The 15,594-nt window shown below is 36.3% G+C and overlaps 1 protein-coding gene across 1 annotated transcript in view; it reads right to left on the minus strand.

Moving 5' to 3' along the window:
- The window catches only part of MMRN1 (multimerin 1), a 47,272-nt gene that overhangs the window by 13,802 nt on the left and 17,876 nt on the right, over positions 1–15,594 (minus strand). The window contains exons 4-6 of the mRNA XM_016203219.2: positions 9,789–9,890; positions 8,406–8,579; positions 1,632–3,617 (exon numbers count right to left, since the gene is read on the minus strand). Coding sequence (XP_016058705.2) covers positions 1,632–3,617; positions 8,406–8,579; positions 9,789–9,890 — 2,262 coding nt within the window. The remainder of the gene's footprint in view (positions 1–1,631; positions 3,618–8,405; positions 8,580–9,788; positions 9,891–15,594) is intronic.

The following is a 15,594-nucleotide window of genomic DNA, read 5'->3' on the forward strand; positions in this document are numbered from 1 at the left end:
TAAATCACAAAATTCACCCAAATGAGTATATAATTCAATTGCAGATATATATCAGAGGAACAGTGCCATTTCCTTTAGTAGGAATCATAGCTATTCTTTTCACTGTAGGAAGAGTATTTAATATTACTCATATGCCAAACATATTCATAAAACACTTCTTTCATCAGAGAGACTATTAAGCAGTTTATATGCATTGCACTGAATTTCTCTTTCTTCCCAAATTTATGCCCCTTCTTCAGTGTTTACAAACATCTGTTAATGGTACCACCACTCTCTCATTTCCCAAATTCAAAACCTTAGAATATTCTAGATCCCTCCATCCCTAAGAGCCGAGCATTCAGGCTGTGAACAGCTCACATTTTTTTATAGTGATGCAGTCTGCAACATATTTCTACCAATAAGCTCAGTAAAATATCAACTGCACTCCCATTACTTACAAGGAAGAAACACAGTTTCTGCAGAGTGATGAACTTACTGAAGGCTACACACAAACTAACTGAAACTACAGAGACCAGAATTATGATTGGTTGAGCCTCAGATCATTAATTTTTCCACTATCCCTCTGTTTCTGTTGATTTTACTTTCACAACATTTCTCACAACTGTTTCAACGATTGTGAGATCTGTCCCTTATTGCTGTTTCCAGTGATGTCCTAACTGGTATTTCTAATTTCATTTTTTTGCAGTCAGGCTACACACTACTACAGCTAGCTTCATGCTTCTGAGATTGTTCTTACCTCACCCAACCCTCCGCTCCAAAGTTTCAAAGACCACTTTTTACAAAACCGTGCCTAAATTCCTCCCAAAATTATTATGTTGAAACCCTAACCCCCAAAGTTGATGATATAAGGAGCTGGGGCCTTTGGAAAGAAGTGCTTACGTCATGAGGGTGGCGCCCCCCTGGATGGGATTTGTGTTCTTATAAAAGAGACCCCACAGAGATCCTTCTCCCCTTTCACTATGTGAGGACACAGTGAGAAGTCACCAGCTGTGAACCAGAAGGAGGGCCCTCACCAGAATGTGACCAGGCTGTCACCTTGATCTTGGACTTGCTAGCCTCCAAAACTGTGAGAAATACATTTCTGTTGTTTGTAAGCCACCCAGTCTGTGGTATTTTCTCATGGCAGTTCGAACAAACTAAGATACTTAGTGGGGCATTTGTGGCCTTCTGTGATCTACCAAAATGAAATGCCTGCTTACTTATGCAGTCATTCAGTCAGTCAACAGACATTTATTGAGCTCTTATCACATACCAGACATTTCGCCAGGTAATGCCAAAATGAACAAGACAGTCTGGGCTTATTCATCAGGGAGCTCACTGTCTAATAGCATTCTTTATTTACATATGCAAAGAAAAATGTTCTACAGGGGCAGATTTGATTGTCTTATCAGAAAAAAGTTAAGAAACGCAGACAAATACATACACTATAAGCACTTGTTTTGTATTGATGCCTAATTTACATAGAATAGGATCGATTTAAATAATACTTCAATGACCTTTGAATTACATAACTACTTACCCAAATTCAAGTTAAGTGCCTTCTATACCTTATGGTGTTTTGAAACTACAGATCTATTAAGCACCATTTAAACAGAAAGAGAGATTCAAGGTGATTTTCAGTGATAGCTTACCAGAAGCTTGCACGTTGTCTGTGTTTCTTTGGGCTCGGCTGACCAGGACAGTGGTAACATTCACTGGTGGTTTCCTAAATGCATTTTTCTTCAGCAATGATTTTACTTGCTTCTGAGACTTGAAAACATTTGCAAGACTACTAGATAATGATTGATTTATATACCAACTTAAATTAGATACAGCAATTTGAGTTTTTACTTCAACTACTGTTTCTACAAATTCTGTCAGACCTTTTCGAAGAAGCTGAATATCTGGTAGGGAGCCGTTTATCCACTTAGGTATGGTAGCATTCAGTTCTGATATACGTGTAGAAGCATTATGACACATCGTCAAAACTTCATAGATGGTTTTGTTAAGTAAGGAGAAGTTAATTGAGTGATGAATGGATTTTGCTTCTAGTGCCTTATATCTAGAATTTAATACCTGCAGTTGAAGAACCTGGTCTCTCTCATTTGTGGTCACACTGGTTTTTTTTAGTGAAACATAATAAGGTATGAGCGTCTTGGTCACTTTAGACTCAATGTCTTGCAACCGAGTTTCAAAATTTTGGGAAATCTTTGTGGCTGAGAGCACTTTTTCCTCTAAATGACTCATATTTTCCTGGTATTTTATCACTTGGGCAGTGGTTTCATTGACCATTTGATAAATCTTTTGAAAGTTGAACTGACTTAGTGTTCCATCTTTAGGAATACCTGCAAGGGCCTTGGCAACTTGCAAGACAAAGTTATATCTCTGATTGTCATTGACCAAAATCTGAACAGAATCATTCAAATGTTGGAATTGAGTCATAAATGTCAAAATAGTTTCCATATTTTGGCTACATTTATCAAGGGCATTGGGATTGCACTTTATTGTACTTAAAGTCTCTTTTAACATGTAGTTATCTTGAATGAAATCAATGGCATTATTTATAATAATCATTGTCTTATTTAGGCCATCTTCCATTTCTAAGGCATGTTCATTGATACGTCTGTCTAAGGCATCACTGCGACTCTGTACTTCATTTCTAAGTAAGTTGTATCTTTTTGTAAGTTCTCTGACAAGAAGATTTAGACTGTTGACAGCACTAGTCAGATTTTCCACTTTTTTCCTTGTAGCTTTTGCTTCTTTAGGTTGTTCATATGCCACTATCTCTCTAAGTGATGCCCCTTGCTCAAGCAAGGGTTGAAGGATCTCCATATCAAAAGTCAAGTCATTTAGTTGCTCATTCATTTTATCCATTTTATTGTCCATGGGAAAGAGAACCTCAGCTAACGTTTGGTTTAGAATTTGTAAATTCTCTTCTGTTTCCTTAATTTGAAATTTAAAATCACTTCTGTACTCGGATAACACGTCTTCACATTCACCCCTGACAAGCTCTCTCTCCATTTCCAAAGCGATGGTGAGGTTGCTAATCTTGCTGTCTTGGATGTGCAGATCCTCCAGCATTTGCAAGACCATCAAACCTTGCTTCTTTACATTCTCATGAAGAGTAGACAGGTGCTCAGGGACATTGTTGCCAACCGACTCTGCAGCTGGAACACTCTCCTGATGTGATGCTTGTCCAGTTGACAGAAGCAGCTCCTGTACCTCCTTCATTTTAGAAAGTGTCTTATTGAGGGATTCGTGATACAGAATGTTCCTTGACCGTTCCTGTTCTAGAGCACCTTCTAAATAAGTCTGTTTTGCTTCTAGTTCTTTAATAGGCTTCTCATATGCAAAAGTCATTTCTTGTCTTATATTCACAATGTGATTTTTCAGATCTAGTATATCAGTTAAAGTGGGACTCTTTTCCTGCATTAAAACAGAATTTTGCTGGACTGCTATTGACACCACGGATTCATTGACTTGTTGAATTACGCGTTTGGTGTCTTCGAGGTCCTTTGATAGTTTCGATACAGTCTTGAGGAGCTGAGCTTTTGTCTCTCCCATGTCATTTTGGAAAATTTTCAATTGTTGTTTAACTATCTCCTTTATCAGATCATTAATGCTTTTGGATTTTAGACCTAGAGAAAGAAGTAATAAACAACAATAAATGACACATAATTTTAACTATGTAAATTTTAAATATCTCTAAAAAGATAAAAAGTTTGAGGCCAAACACTAATAACATGTAATAATAAAAATACTTCTTGATTACACTTATGAAAATTTTAAAATTTCTGTAGTTTATAGATGGTGATCACTTTCTTAATTCATAAGTCTGAAGGGAGAAATCAATTGTGGTGTAGAACACACCAGAACCACAACTCTAAGTTCCTCTGGGTAAAATACATGAGGGAAGTACTACTGTCTTCAGTTAACAGGCTCCTGTATGCAATGACTCTAGGTCTAGTTTTAGTCTTGTACAAAACTACATGACTTTGGGCTTTCTGCCTTAGTAAGTAATATCTAATGTTAGGTCATGATTGTGTTACTAGGTTTCTAGTAATTAACTTTCAAAGCCTGTGTTTCGAGCTTATAAAAACTAATAAATTGCAGAGAAATAATTTTATGAGATTCTCAAATGAGGAACAATATAAAGTAATAGTCAAAATATTCAGCAATAGTTTATAACAACAATAAAATAATAATGAGAGGTTTGGAGATCACTAAGTCAAATGAAAACAGGAATTCAATATATACCTTAAGTATTATAACATGACATTAATTCTTAGCAAAAAGAGAAGAGGCCACTTCCCACTAATGAAGCACATCATAGTATCTCCAGTATTAGAAAGCATGGACAAATCATAAGCTAGGATTGTGGACAGTTCTACAAGTAGCACTTAAAAAAAAAAAAAAAAAAAAGGAAAAGAGAAAACATCCTGCACTATTCAGAACAATTTAGATTAGAAAATGCACATATTAAAATGTAAAACTTAAAAACAAAACAAAATGAAACCAAAAGCCTGTTACAAAAACAGAAAATGAGAAAAAATAAAACAAATACTTAAGGCATATTTATAATACATATGAAGATAGAAGGTATGTCCATTCCAAAATCTAAGCAATGACTATAATGTAAAATACAGGCAACACAATACAAAGAATGTTAAACAAGGTCTGAACAATGGGATGTTATAAAATGAGTTATGGCTACTATGAAGCCTACTCAAAAAAGGTGATTATAGGACTAAAATATATAATCTCTACATGTATATATTGTGTTAGCAAGTTCTAAAGTATTTAAGATGTATGACAGAAAAACTATTATGAAAAAGCAATTATCCTGAATAGAATGAGGTATTGCTTGAGCATCGTGGTATTATTTAATCTGGTACTAAGATAAAGCTATAAATGTTGTTAACATGAATAGTTTCCTGGAAATTCTCGACCCTAAAAATCAATGTTGGAAATTCTAGACCCTAAAGCTCAATTGACCTTTAGGGTCTAGGATTTCCAAAAAAAATTATTGTACCTTTCTAAACCTAGTGAAGACTGAAATAAATTTAAAAGGCAAAAAAAATTAAGTGAAAATCAATTTGTATGTAATAGAAAAAATAAAACCATATGAAGTGTGGAATAGTAATCAATGACACATAGCAACTAAGTACTAACGGATGGCTAAATTAATTAGAAAAGATTACAAAGCCACAATTAAGATAAATTATACTGAAATGGTCCTAGCTTTTGTATTTAATAACATGAATAATTATGCCAGAAAGGTTATAAACTATTTTAATTCTCCAAATTTTACTTAGCATTTAAGCAGTCATCCATTTATAAAACAAATCTTCATTGAGTGCATTCTATACGCTACACAGAACATAAAATTTGAAAGGTGACATTTCTGATACTAAAATGTTAGCTTCACTAAGTATAGGTGCTTCTCAACAGCAAAGTTATTTTTATTGTACTTTCTTCAGGATCATTTAGCTATTTCCTGTTTGTTAAAATTGTCTTTAATTCTCATGATGACAGCTTGATGAAATACAATAAAATATTTAAGGTTAGAAACCAGACTTTCTTGAAAATTATAATCTTACAATTTGGATTTTAAAATAATTTTCAAGATTGCAAAGGTAAAGTAAATCTTAAGCATGCTTGAATTAATTAATTAATTATATACAATAATAATAGGTATTTAATTTCAGGAAGTGAAAAATAACATGATTTGAAAGTCCAAATAAGAATAATAGTAGGTAAAAACACTGTAAATAGGTAAAGTTCAGTACAGAATATTGATCAAAGTAATTAAGAAAATAATAAACTATAAAAATTAAAATTAGAGGGTATACTTTAGCTGTTCTTTAATGGAAAAATATATTGGGTGAAGGCTAAAATCACAGTAGTGACTGAAAAGAAATTAGATTATTAGCTTAAAAACTTTTTTCAGGACAAATTAGCTTTTCAGGTAACATTTCTATAATTTGTTACCAAAGAAACATCTGTGTAAGAATCTGTTTTTACAAAAATACATAAAAGTGCTTATGTTAATATCTGAGTGGGCACGTAATTTTATTTGATTCTATTTCATATAACTCATGTGCTCATACTTTCTAAAAAAGATGACATTGTATTTGGTGACTTAGATATGCTTGATATCAGATACCTTGACATGCCCCTTCCGTGGTTGCAAATGTATGGCCTTTTCATAACTTTCAAATACCTCTTAAGGGGTTGGGGCATTTGATTCTGAAGACTTTCTATGGATCCTAGTAGATAAACAGTGTTTCTCACCTGAGATTTGGAATAAGCAAGGGAAGAAATTGTGGTTTTGCTAGGCAAGCACAATACCTGGGAGGGTGAGTTTAGTTTTTGTTGCCTATAAAGACATTCATTAATTATAAGCCCTCTGATTCTCATAATTGATTGTGCTCAGTATACAACTAATGCCTCCTAATGAGGAGGGAATTGTGTTGTTGTTGTTCTGAGTGTATGTTTTCTGTGTCGCTGCCAGAAGTTTTGTTAGTAGGTTTATGTAGAAGCAGGTGACAGGCTTAATTCTCTCAGGTTGTGATAACCAAATTTTGCTAAACAAATTTCATTATGATGGTTATAGTCAATTATATCCTGTTTCTATTTGACTACTTGTTCCTGCTATTACTTCAGGGAAAATGTATTCCTCTCTCATGCTTGTGATCAGTAAGTTTTGGCCATAGTGGGCATGCCAGAAGCGTAGAACAGGGTCTTTCTTTCAGAGGGCTTATAATTATGCACCAGTTATTTACATGCTTAAACACGATCATGGTTGCTATAATACTGGTAGATGATATGGAAATAGAAACGTCCACTTTTTTTTAAATCTCTTTTACCTGTAAACCACAGGTGAAAAATAGAAAAAAAATACGATTTGTGAGTGATAGAAATGTGCTTAATGAGTGCTTTTTTTTATTTGTAGAAAAAAGTGAAAGAAACCAATAATCCTGAAACTTGGAAACAAAAACTTAACCCAGTGAGCTGAGATATTCCTAGTAACTGAAATATTTTCCTAGAATACCCATGCTCTACCTGAAATCCCTTTGGCTAATTAACTCCTCCTGATCCATCATTTATTAGTTGAGATGATTTCTCTTCACAAAAGCCTTTCCTGGTCTCTTTCCACTGGATCTGTCGAAACTATCAACCAGGCCCTTAGTACCCTGTGCTTAACACTGTCAGAGCAATTACTCACTATCTATAAATCCCTGTGGAAGGCAGAATAATCCTGCCCTGTCCAAGATGTCCACACCCTAGCTCCCTGAACCTGTGAATAGGTTATCTTACCTGGCAAATGGCCTTACCAGGTGTGATTAAGGTTAAGAACCTTGAGATGAGGAGATTAGTCTGGATTATCCAGGGGAGCCCACGGCAATCATATGAGTCCTTAAAGAGGAAGGGAAAGGCCCAAGGGTGAGCCTGAGAGGCGGCAGGTGGACTCAACAGCTGTGGGCTTTTGAAGATGGAGAAAGGACATGAGGCAAGAAACTCAGTGGACTCCAGAAGCTGGGAAAAAGCCTCAGTTTAGAGCTACCAAGACAATGGGACCTCAGTTCTACAACTGCAAGAAAATGAATTCTGACAACTTGAATTATCCCGTAGAAGCTCCAGGAAGGAACACAGCCTTCTGTTTTAAAAGTAAAAAATTCAGACAAAGCTGATTCGCATTTATGAAGAAATTATTCTTATTCTGACCCTAGATGTTTCAGAATATATTTTATTGATGGTACTGTAGGAACTAGATATTTTCTGGGATCATAATGCACTTTAGATTTATCCTCAATACCTTCAGCAATATTATTGAGACAACCATGTATCTAGCTACCTTGTTAATCACTCCTTAACCTCATCTTTATCCTGACCTGAAAACCACAATTAAAATAAATTAAATATGGCTCATAGTTTAATTTCTTTTAACTATAGAGAAATACCAGTTAGGCTATAACTAGGTACATAATGTCAATAAATCGGATGAAATATTCAGTCAGAGATTTGATGACATAGTGAAAATATTTAGATATTCCAAATTATTTCAGAATTAAGTGATTTAAAAGTAGCTTATTTAAAAATATCTGGCCCTGCCAGGCGTGGCTCAGCGGTTGAGCATCGACCTAGGATCCAGGCTATTGGGGTTCAATTCCCGGTCAGGGCACATGCCCGGGTTGCGGGCTCGATCAATGGCTCTCTCATCATTGATGTTTCTATCTCTCTCCCTCTCCTTTCCTCTCTCTGAAATCAATAAAGAGATATAAAAAAAAAATGTTTAATATCTGTATTATACAGACTAATATACCACCCAATCTAAAGCAAAGATACCGAAGCGATATGAGGAAAGATAATGAGTTGCTTTCCTTTTGCCTTAAATGAATGAATTTATTTTGTTTTACTTTTACCTTTTAGAAAAGATTGAAATTCCTTGCCTCTATCTTCATTGATTTTCTCTTCCAGGGAGGAGTAGGTGTTCCTTACATCAGTCACAACCAAAGAAATATCGTCAATCTTCTTCTGCAGAAGGGTCAGTTTCACTGCCTGGAGGTTCATCTGGTCAGTCAGTTTTTGTGTCACTGCTGTGTGGAGAAGAAGAGGAAATTGGAAACAATAGAAAATACATATTTAAAACCTTTCAAATTTTATGATAGGTTTAAAGGTAATTCAAATAAATCATGTTTGCACTGTATATTTAAAGGTATAGGCTATATGCATTTAGCAAATAGCAACCTGAATTTTACACTAAGGGGTAGAAATTTTAAAAAGTATTATGTTAGCTTAGATTTCTAAAATCTTTTAACTATGCCCAGAATGTTCAGGTCTTTTAAAAAAAATTATTTGTTTGTTTGTGTTTTGTTTTGCTTACCTCAAAGAGTTTTTGTTACAATCTCAATAGATGAAGAAATTCAGGGTCAGAAAACCAAAATAACTTGCTTAAGGTTTCAGAGCTAATGCCTCACCTTCTGCTTTCAAATCCAATGCTCCAGCATTAAATATGTGTAGCTGTATACTTATATGTATACAGATGTATTTATATTCTGAGAATTTTATTCTTGACTGAGGTATTTACGGAAAGAGAGATTTCAGTTTAAGGGCTACTTTCCATGCCTTTTAAGATGCACTTCAATAATTCAAGGCGGATGTTATGGTATCTTATGAAGATACTGAATTCCAAGTCTTTAAAAAATCAGAATACAGTTTCTAAGATACATTCACCTGCATTCTTAAAGAGATCCCCAGTCACCAATCCATGGTTCTAACAGATAAAGTTAAGCCTAAAAGAAATAGCAAAGTACTTATGATTAGAAAGCTGAGAAAGTATGCAACGGGACAACTCTGGATCAACAGGAGACCCCTGTTGGTCCCGAGTCACATACTTTCCCCTAAGTGACCAGCACCCTTCAGTGATCTCCATCGCCACGGGAAGGAAGCCTTCTGAGCTCCCTCCGAGGAATCCAGCCCTTCCTTCCACCTCAAGATGCTCCATGACTGCAGCCTTTGGGGGACAAAAGCTTGCTGTTCCTTTGGAAACCCGTGGTTTCCTGACAGCCTGGCAATGCAGCCGTCCCCTCCCCTTTCCTCTCCTCTGTGTGCACAGGAGCCCCAGTAATCCCCCGGGGCCCCTTAGGCCGCGAGCCTGCGGCTCAGCCGCAGATCCTCCCGCACCACAGCAAAGGGCTCAGAGGTATGTTCATGCGTCGCCAGCAAACATCTGACAGCCGAGCGAGGTCTTGTTTGGAAGCTGTACACGGCGCTGACGACAGCTGGGTAGGGGTGACAGTAATTACCCGGGTCACAGCAGTCCTGCCGCCGCTGCCCGCCTGCCTCTCCGCCGACAGCCGCGTGGCTCTCCGCCTGGCTGGTGTGGGTCAGCCGCTGCGGTTCCGGGGCTGCAGGGAGGCAAGCGGGGGAGAGCGGTGAGCGTCGGGGCTGCGCGCTTGTCCCCATCCTGTGGCAACAATGTGGCCGAGCTCCCTGCCCTTCGGCTGCAGAGCCCGCTGCCCGCCCCCCGGGGGGCTGGGGAGAGCAGGACTCCGATGGGGGGGCCGAGAAAAAATTCCGGTCTCCTCTTAGACGAGAATGGTTGGTAGTTTGGAGAAACTAAACTAAACTAAATCAGCGGCCTGCATAATTGAGGGGCCTTGGAAATGAGCCCTGCAAAAAGCTGCAGCCGCTTCGCAAGCCGCCTGCCAGGAAGGCTGCTTGTTAGCAACGCAGCTTCCAGCCGCCCGGCGTGGCTCGACCTAGGATCCAGGCGATCGGGGTTCGATTCCCGGTCAGGGCACATGCCCGGGTTGCGGGCTCGATCCCCAGCAGGGGGCGTGCAGGAGGCAGCCGATCAATGACTCTCTCATCATTGATGTTTCTCTCTCTCTCCCTCTCCTTTCCTCTCTCTGAAATCAATAAAGATATATGAAAGAAAAAGAAAGAAAGAAAGAAAGAAAGAAAGAAAGAAAGAAAGAAAGAAAGAAAGAAAGAAAGAAAGAAAGAAAGAAAGAAAGAAAGAAAGAAAGAAAGAAAGAAAGAAAATTGAGCTAAATTAATGAATTTCCATTCATGTCCAAGGTTTTTGTTTTGATCTTACCCCCACCCCCCACTGTATTATAGAAAGTCCTACATAATTGTTGATTTATTTGGTTGAAGAAGACAATCTATAGCTTGGGGAAAAGTGGACTCACTTTGGGACTTCGAGTATGTGATGGAAAGTGTTAATTTTCTGCTAAGTTCTAGCAATAATGTTTTTATAGCCTAAATTCAAATTAATTCATACAAATATATCTATTAAATAATTGCATTTTTAGAAATCAAGATTCCTTCTTCGATGATGTAATAAAGCATTTCTGGCAGCTAAAATCTGTCTTCCCAAGAAGGTACTTAGAGCAATGGTACTCAAACCAGGGTCTCTCAATCAGCCATATCAGCATCACTTGGGAACTCCTAATATGCAACTGTTAGGCCCCACCCCACACCTGCTCATTTAAAAAATTCTGCAGTGGGGCAGCAATGTGTGGTTTAACTAGCTCTCCAGGTGATCCCAATGTACATTAGTGTGAGAAACACTGGAGTAGGGTGTAAAGATTAATCTTCCTTAGCAACTCCCACCTCACTACCTCCTGTTTCTCTTAGCAGTGAAACAGTGTTCAGGATACAGACTTGTGAGTATTTACAGCAAAAGGAACAGGTGGGTTTAACAGGATGAACAAATGGTCTTTTCATGTTCTAACTGGTTACTTTTTGAGCTAGATTATAAGAATATAAAAAGAGCTGCTGCATTAAAAGGCATATTATCACTTAATAGGCAGCAGATAGTTTGTTAGGAAGCAGTACACAATTATAGTGAAAACAAAGATTATATTGTTTTGTGACATACAAACAAGCCTACTAGGAAGATTTCCTTTTCTATCATGAATTTTCTCCACATGTTATGGATTTTTTTGAACATTCCTTTAGAATAGTGGTTTTCATCATGGATGGATATAAGAAGCACCTGTAAACTTTGAAACACTAGAAGTGTCAATGTTCTTTCCATCCCCACCCCCACCCTGAAGATTCTGATTCAGTAGATCTGTTCTGGGGAATTGAGCACGTGTATATATATATTTTTAAAACTTGACAGTTGATTTTGAGGTATGACCCTGCTTAAGAAGCATTGATTGAGAACAAATTGCAAAATTTTCTAATTCTAAGAAGTAAATTCATTGTTTAAAATACCAGATACTTTTTATATTAAAATTGCAATACAGACATTGATCTTTATAGATTTTAAAATAGTCACACAGGCTTGTTGATAACAAGAGCATATGCTAAAGACATGATTTATTAAAACTCTAATGAATGAAAACCTTGAGTCTCCTACCACTCTATAGTGAGGTGAGTCTTTATAAGGAATAAGTGAAGTAGGGTGGGGTGGAAGGTGCTTTTCACAGTTCTACGATTCCCTCATGCAGACAATTCCATGCTCTCTACTGTTATGACACAAGATCCCTGGATATGTACTGCTAAGCCTGGAAGACTGTGAAGAGTGTTTAAGCCACCTTCCCAGCAATCGAAGACAATTATTGAATGTGTCAGAAATAAAATACCCTTTCCATTAAAAACCCAGGCTATTACTCCTCACTCCCATCTAGTAACGTTCTACGTACCCTACCTCCAAGATTATATTTAGTCACTGTGCACTAATGTAGCCTACCAATTATTAAAATTTTGAAGTACAGCCATACCTGTTGGCAAATATGTAATAAACATACAATGATAAATTAGTTATAAATATTATAAAATTAACATTCCAAGGTAATAGTGGATGCACAATAAAGGATATGTCTTGTAGAATACATGATGAATGGAATTCCTATTATAACAAGATCTGGGAGTGTTTTCAGAACTAACAGTTTGCTGGCCCATGTCATGCACTACGTAGACTTTATGAAACATTCAGTGTTTTAGCAGAATCATCAAATTGTTTGGTGCTAACCTTAGTTTACTTGTTCATACATACTAATTGTTTTCAGTGCATAATTTTCCATAAATATTATTTGAGAATTTATAATAAGTTATTAAAATTTGTTACTATGGAACATCTTTTAATATATAAAATAACCACTGACTTGGTTGTTACATATTTGAACACGACCCCTGACCCTTTCCACCGCATCCTCATAACCAAGAGGCAGATTGGTTTAGGTGCTCAGGACCCTTACTGAAATGGAGTGACCTCAACAAAAATCACAAGCATTTTACATAGGATTTCTTTCTAGAGGCTCAAAATACTTTGCTAAAGCTTTATTACAAATAGTATGGCATTATTTTATAGTGCATTATTATATTCTAATGAAATCAGGCCTCTTTATCTCACGTTTTGTAAAGTATTGCATGTTGTACATTGAATGTGGAGATTATAACACCGCATTTCACTTGTTTCCTTCTGCATTTGGGAAGGACTAGAAAAGCAGGGAGGCTGCGGGCTCGATCCCCAGTCGGGGGCGAGAGAGTCATTGATGTTTCTATCTCTCTCTCTCCCTCTCCTTTCCTCTCTCTGAAATCAATAAAGATATATTAAAAAAAAGAAAAAAAAGAAAAGCAGAGAATCACATACAAGAGCGCGTGTGTGGGGGGGTTATTTTCAGTCTTCTAGGGTCATATTTGAGTGGGGGCACTTTCTCCTCATAGCTCTCTCTATGCCACCCAGTCAAGGCAAGATCCTGACTGTGCAAGAGGTGAAAACAAACCTGGGTACAAGGTCAAGTGCCCAGAATAGAAAGGAGGTAAATGAAGAGTAAAGTCTAATTTTCTATTGAACTTAGGGTCAAAAGAATTTCAAATGATCTGGAAAAATGCTATTGCATTGCAAACAAGGGAATAAAAAGTGACATACTGGAGAAAATCAGCAGATTAGAAACAATATCTAAAAAGATTAGGGAAAAAATAAATAATAATTTATTTATTATTCTAAGGTAATTTTCTTTAGAAAGGAAAAAGAAACTGAAAGGCATAAAGAATCATACACAGAAGTAAAGAGTGAAAATCTCCAGTTTTCTTGAATGCTGATTTTTGACGATTCACTCCAATTATGTGGAAGCATACATATGAAATAAGAAAAATTTTCTCCATAATTTTGTGAAGTTTTAAAAAGCCTGATTTAAAATAAATTGTCATTGGAAAAATACTTTAAATAGCGAATGACAAAAACTAATGTGGTTGTGTGTGTGCATTAAACTTCCCATTTGCTCTTAGCTAGAGTTATTCTTAAATTAATTGTGTTAGGAGGAAATAGGTGAGAAAATTGTACTCTTACGTTAAAAAAACAACAACTAGTAAGCATCCCACAAAGACGTTTAGGATTCAATTGCCCTATGAACCTCTTTTCTCTGGAATTCATTGGATGGGGTCCCTGCCAAGTCTGTTAAACCCTTTAAAAGCCTGTTTAACAAACTCAATAGTTTATCTTTTTCTAGCTCTGTTTGTTGACTGGAGTTCAATACTTGCATTCATCCCAATTTATTGCACAGGATTTAGCTGGTGGAGAAGTGCTGATAGAATCTCTAACAGTGGAGTCAGTTACTCTCCTGTGATAAACTTCCTGGCTGATCGATGCTCTTTTATTTTTTCCATTGAGCAATCTTTCTGTCTTCCCATATGTATTCTCTACCACTAGGACTGCCACAGATCTTAGGTTTTCCAGGCAATCTATCTTATCTTGCACTTACACATAGACCTTTGCTTTGTCCCATAGAGCATAGATTTCTAAGTCTGTTTTTTTCTGGATCTTCTGTACGAGATAGAAACTGAGACAAAAAAGCATTTATTTATGCACTTCAGATTTTTTAAAAATTCAATATATTTAAAAAATTGGATTCCTGTCTTCTCTTCTCCCAACATAATTACTCTTTTCTTCCTTGCACTGTAAACTCTGGCCTTGATGGACAAAGGACTTAGAGAAGAAAGCAAGGTTGGCAAGTGTCAAGAGCAACAGCTTCCTTATGAAGTATATTTTCTTTTTTTTCTTCTCTTTTTAAATTAGACAAATGCTATTTGTGAATTTTCTTTTTTTCTTTCAGGCCTTTGAGACACATGGAGGAAGTCATTAATGGCAGCTCAGCAATGAAGAAGCTTGCTCTCTCGCCCTTAGGACCAGAAACCTTCCTGTGTGGCTTGACAAGAACAGTGTCCAGCTGATCCTGCAATATTCAGTGAATGACTGCTTGGTGGAGGTCAGTACCTATATAAAGATTTACTGAGATTTAGTAGTTAAATCGAATAAGGCAATTTGGAGCAAGAAAGACTTAAGGTACAAGGTGTTTTTTGACAAAATGTATCATAATTGTAGTGAACAATACAGGAGGTTGCTCCTGTTTGCAGGAGGTAATGCTCTTTCTCAAAGAGAAAAGCATTAGGTCACTACTTGGAAGAATTAGATATGCAAACATAAAAGAAATAGAGGGATTTTTTTTCTGTTTTAAAGATTAAAATTTTTATTTCATATTAATTGAAGTCATATTTTTAAATAACCTTATTGGAGAAGCCCCATTTGAAAAAATGTTAGTTACACTAGCTCTTATATAATTTATTGAATTATTTTTTAGTATTTGATAAATGAAATATTTCCACATATTCATAACATAAGGTAGGAATCACTTTATTCCAATAACTGCATGATTATACGTTTTCAGCATTCAGAATATCTGTGATAGATTTATACAAGCATAGTTTCATTAAATAGCTTTTTTCTTTTTTTAACCTTTTTCCTATAAAGGGGAAATGACTAAATGTTTTTTAACATATTTGCAAAGGAGTTGTTCTTTTCTCCTCTCTAATCTAATATTATTTGAACTTAAATTTCTGTTCTTTGTGTCATTAGAGAAAGCCACAATTTCCCTGTTCCACTTTGGAACATTTTAGAGACATCTACTGGAAAAACACATTATTGCAAATTTTATAAAATTGGCTTAAAAAGTATGTTGTCAGTGACATTTCAAAAAAAATCTCAGATATCATATTACAAAATTAGATCCCTTTCTGAAAACAAACTATTTGACCCTTAAAAAGGTATAACAAATGTAAAATACATCAAAACTATTATAGTGTCATTAGATCTGA

This window comes from Miniopterus natalensis, chromosome 1 (genome assembly GCF_054644295.1).
Source record: "Miniopterus natalensis isolate mMinNat1 chromosome 1, mMinNat1.hap1, whole genome shotgun sequence".
NCBI classification, from domain to species: domain Eukaryota; kingdom Metazoa; phylum Chordata; class Mammalia; order Chiroptera; family Miniopteridae; genus Miniopterus; species Miniopterus natalensis.